General features: G+C 40.7%; 2 protein-coding genes across 6 annotated transcripts in view; one reads left to right on the forward strand and one right to left on the reverse strand.

The window, feature by feature from the left end:
• Window positions 1-2,073, forward strand: part of GRHPR (glyoxylate and hydroxypyruvate reductase) — a 42,288-nt gene extending 40,215 nt beyond the window's left edge. The window contains exon 10 of the mRNA XM_017853558.1: window positions 1,836-2,073. Within this exon, the coding sequence (XP_017709047.1) occupies window positions 1,836-1,876 (41 nt within the window). The 3' untranslated portion in view covers window positions 1,877-2,073. The remainder of the gene's footprint in view (window positions 1-1,835) is intronic.
• Window positions 1-4,674, reverse strand: part of ZBTB5 (zinc finger and BTB domain containing 5) — a 40,987-nt gene that overhangs the window by 24,780 nt on the left and 11,533 nt on the right. The window contains exon 2 of one of the 5 annotated variants that reach the window (XM_017853554.1): window positions 3,640-3,789. The exons of 3 other annotated variants lie outside the window; for them this stretch is intronic. The gene's annotated coding sequence lies outside the window, so the exon portion shown is untranslated. Of the gene's footprint in view, window positions 1-3,639; window positions 4,184-4,674 lie in introns of those variants that run through there. One more of the 5 variants, XM_017853552.1, reaches the window with a different exon arrangement.

The following is a 4,674-nucleotide window of genomic DNA, read 5'->3' on the forward strand; positions in this document are numbered from 1 at the left end:
AAAGGAGAAAACAGTGTACCCTATTCCTTTAAAAGCCAGGGTAAATTTAAAACCTGTAATTGATAATTGAAGGTTTTCTCGGTGACCCTGTAACACTTCAATACCACCTTGGTTTCAGTGTAAACAAGGGCGTAGCCTGAAAGCACTGAGGCCACTGACAACCTGTAGCCTTCCTATCAAAAAATCCTTAACCCAGTAACCCTCAGATGGCCCAAATGCATTTAATCTGTAGCGGCAACTACTTTGCTAGCAGAAGTAGAAAAATAGCTTTTAGAGGAAACCTCACTGTGAACACACCTCACCAGTTCACAACTATCTTAAGCGCCCCCCCCAAAAAAAGGAAAAGGGTAGCTTACTAACTCAAAAATCTTAAAGTATGGGGCTATTAGAAAAAGCTGTTAGAAAAAGATGATTTAACAATAACCATTGATAATTCCCTTAACCCAGCAGGTTTCCTAACAGGGGATCTAAATCTTAATTAATTACCATATGAAGGTCTGACCAGACCTAGGAGGATCTCCCTTCAGGACAGGAGGCTAGATGGTTCCTCCCAGGTGACTGAGGGAAAAAGACACAATGGGTATTCAGTAATTGACAGGGAAACTCTTGCAGAAGCAGAGTTAGGAAAATTGCTTAATAATTGGTCTGCTCAAACATGTGAACTGTTTGCACTGAGCCAAGCCTTAAAGTTGCTTACAGAACCAGGAAGGAACCATCTATACCAATTCTAAGTTAATTAGGTCTAAACAAGGTCTTATTAACAGTAAAGGATAGTTGAAATCCCAAACTTACACGGTTTTCAACAAAAGTAAAGTTTGCTAAAAGTTAACAGTGTAACATGTATTATCCTAACTTCTAATCTTGTGGTCTTAGGCAGTCTAGTCCACACACATGAAGGAAGTTCACTTTGGAAAAGAATGGTTAACATCTTTGGGAAAAAAAAAGCACGGGGGGAGAATTTATGTAAAAAGAATGTTATATGGTAAATTCTCGTCCTAAAATAAATTAACTGGTTGTTTAAAGAAAGGGATGTTTGCAACAAGTCAGAAAGCTGAGGCATGTTGGAGAACTGTCTATGAAAGGCGTGAAAAAAAAAGTGTTATAAAAGGGAATTTAAGCAAGAAATGTTGTATAATTTAAAAGTAATTAGGCCTCCTGAATGTAAAACTATTGAAGAAACAGTTTATGTGCAAGGTGTATAAGGAAAGTAAAATATACTTTTGTTAAAGGGATTATAAGAAGGCATAAGAATGTAAATTTTTACCTATACTAAAAGGTTAAAAATTTTTTTTTGTTTTGAAGGTTTAGGCAAGTTTTAAAATGTTAATCGTAAAGGAAATTGTGTGTGTAAACATACTGGCTAAAGTTAAAAGGGTATCATCCAGTTTTTCTGTGAACCGGGCATTAAAATAAAAGCACAACGGGTTTTTCTTAAAGCACTAACCTGCTCTTTAACAAAATTATAAAAGGTTAAAAGAGTCTATAAAATCTTACCTTGTGGTCAGATGTTAAAATTGGATAAATATGTCTACAAGATTTTATTAAAATTGAGTTTAACATTAATAACACACTAATATAAAGGTGAAATTTAGCTTATTTGGTATCAAAGTCATACAGGAAGCATTGTCAAATATAAAATGGTGTTTGGCTTTCTTTGGTCTAAAACTAATAAAATAGGTGCTAAAGGAAATGTATCAGTAAAGAAGGCACCAAGGACTATAAAGTCCACTGCTGACGTCCCCACATTTAAAACAAAAGATCAGTTTCTTAGAAAGTATATACTTGGTTTATCTTCAACTTTCCTTTCCCTCAAAACTAAAAGTCTTTTTGCACAGGTATCACCCCTAGAACTTCTGGTAAAGCAGCACCAGCCTGAGGATCACGTTCTCATCAAAGGGTGGAAAGAAGGAAAACTGGAACTAGCCTGGGAAGGACCCTACTTTGTGCTGCTAACCACCGAGACTGCTATTCGTACAGCGGAAATGGGATGGACTCATCACACCCAAGTCAGGAAAGCGCCACCCCCCCGCCCACCAGAGTGGTGGGCCATGGTCCCAGGGGAAAACCCTTCCAAACTAAGGCTAAGAAAAATTAAACTGTCTTTCATCTATTCTATTACTCTTCCTTCTTTCCTCGCTCTACAGCTGACCATCTAGTTATAACCAAGTCAATTTCACTTCAAACTATTGCATTTGATGCTTGCCTTGTTATATACCCTGTGGGGACTTGCCAAGTCGACAGCTCTCTACTTCAGAAAAGTACTTCTGTTCCTCCTGACTCTCCTTAGACTGGGCCTTAGTAAATTGGGACCATTTAATCCAGAGAGATTTTGATAAAGACCCCAGTGTCAACCAGGAGTCTTGCCCTGCAATGCTGAGCTTTTATGCCATAGTTGGTCCAACATTCTGTGGACCACTAAAGAGCAAAGATGGACTGCCCCAACCGGTTTTTGTAATTTCCTAAAACCATACATTCATTTTACTAGAGCATCGTAGAAGTTAGACTTAAACCTTTGCAATTAAGACAGGATACCAAGATGCATAATACTGGTTGGAACACATCAAATATACTGTCTGCACGTTAAACAAAAGCAATTGTTATGCTGTATGCACAGCAGGCCAGAGACCCAGATTGTCCCCTTTCCACTAAAGTGGTCCTCCAGTCAACCAGGTGTGGGCTGCATAGTAGCTCTTTTCCAGGATTCTACAGCCTGGAGTAGTAAGTTGTGCCAAGCTCTCTCTCTCTGCTATATTCCGAAGTTTGACACCCTGCCAGTCTGCCTCCAAGGGCCATCCAGCTTCCACCTCCCAACACTAAGTTCACTTTGCGTCTCTCACAACAGGGAGGAAACTTGGCATTCCTTGGAGACCCGAAGGGATCCAGTGAGCTTAAGAGTTTTCAAGAACTTATCAATCAGTCAGGCCTTGTTCATCCCCAAGCAGATGTTCGGTGGTATTGTGGTGGACCTTTACTGGACACTCTGCCAAATAACTGGAGTGGCACTTGTGCTTTAGTCCAATTGGCTATCCCTTTCACTCTGGCATTTCATCAACCAGAGGAAGGAAAAATAAGATCGTAAAGCAAGAGAAGCCCCTTATGGGTCTTTTGACTCTCATGTCTATTTAGACACAATCAGAGTCCCACAGGGAATATCAGATCAATTTAATGTCTGAAATCAAACAGCTGCAGGATTTGAGTCAGTATTTTGGTAGGTGACAATTAATAAAAATGAAGACTGAATAAACTACACCTACTACAACCAATAGCGATTTATTAACTACACTAGAGATGCTGTTAAAGGAATAGCTGAGCAATTAGGGGCTACTAGCCAGATGACCTGAGAAAATAGAATAGCATTAGACACGATATTAGCAGAAAGAGGAGAAATTTGCATTATGATTAAAACTCAATATTATACCTTCATCCCAAATAACACCGCCCCTGACGGAAGTACAACAAAGGCATTACAAGGTCTGACTGCTCTGTCCAATGAGTTAGCCAACAACTCAGGGGTAAATGACCCCTTTACAGGATGGCCAGAAAAGTGGTTCAGTAAATAGAAAGGAATAATAGTCTCAATTCATACTTCCCTCACAGTTGTAATGGGTGTACTTATTCTGGTTGGGTGCTGCGTCATACCATGCATCCGCGGGTTGGTGCAGAGGTTCATAAAAATGGCACTTAGTAAAACCTCCCTTAGCTATCTTCCACCTTATCCAGAGAAGCATCTTCTTTTGGAAAATCAAGCAAAACAACTAAGCCAAGACACGTTAAAAAATTTAAAAAGAACTGTAAGGAAATGCAAAAGGAGGAATTGTTAGATATAAATTCTAAATTTCTTTTCAAAGAATCAGTATGTCAGTATGTTCAATTATTTGCCTTCTACTTTTAAACTTCCTCGTATAGCAACCTTTTTTGTACCTACTCCACCCTGACTCATTCCTTTTACCTGTTCCACCCTCATCCCAATTACCTACTCCACCCAACTCATTTTGATTACCTGCTCCACCCTGACTCATTCTGATGACTTCCTCTGTCATGACCATTTTCCCGGCCAAACCACTCACCCCCAACACTCTCTTTAAATCGGCCAATTGGAATTAGTTTAGCCGGTGCGGTCTAACCCTAGCCAATAGGGGAATGACACAGCAGCAGGGGGCCATGTGCGTCAGGGATAAGAACCCTTCCCCTCCCTTGTCCAAATGTGTGCTCACCACTGCTCCATCTGTAAGGGTGCACCCTTCTACTGAAGTAACTTGCCTTGCTGAGAATTAAGAAAATTTTATGTTCAAGTGCTATTTCTTTTGTGGCACCGAAACTTTATTTATAACAATATTAACAGCTATTATTTCAGAGGTCATAAGAGTTGCAATTTCCGGCTGGGCGCGGTGGCTCAAGCCTGTAATCCCAGCACTTTGGGAGGCCGAGACGGGCGGATCACGAGGTCAGGAGATCGAGACCATCCTGGCTAACACGGTGAAACCCTGTCTCTACTAAAAAATACAAAAAAACTAGCCGGGTGAGGTGGCAGGCGCCTGTAGTCCCAGCTACTCGGGAGGCTGAGGCAGGAGAATGGCATAAACCCGGGAGGCGGAGCTTGCAGTGAGCTGAGATCCGGTGACTGTACTCCAGCCCAGGCGACAGAGCGAGACTCCGTCTCAAAAAAAAAAAAAA

Source organism: Rhinopithecus bieti, unplaced genomic scaffold (assembly GCF_001698545.2).
Source record: "Rhinopithecus bieti isolate Rb0 unplaced genomic scaffold, ASM169854v2 scaffold_36417, whole genome shotgun sequence".
NCBI lineage: Eukaryota > Metazoa > Chordata > Mammalia > Primates > Cercopithecidae > Rhinopithecus > Rhinopithecus bieti.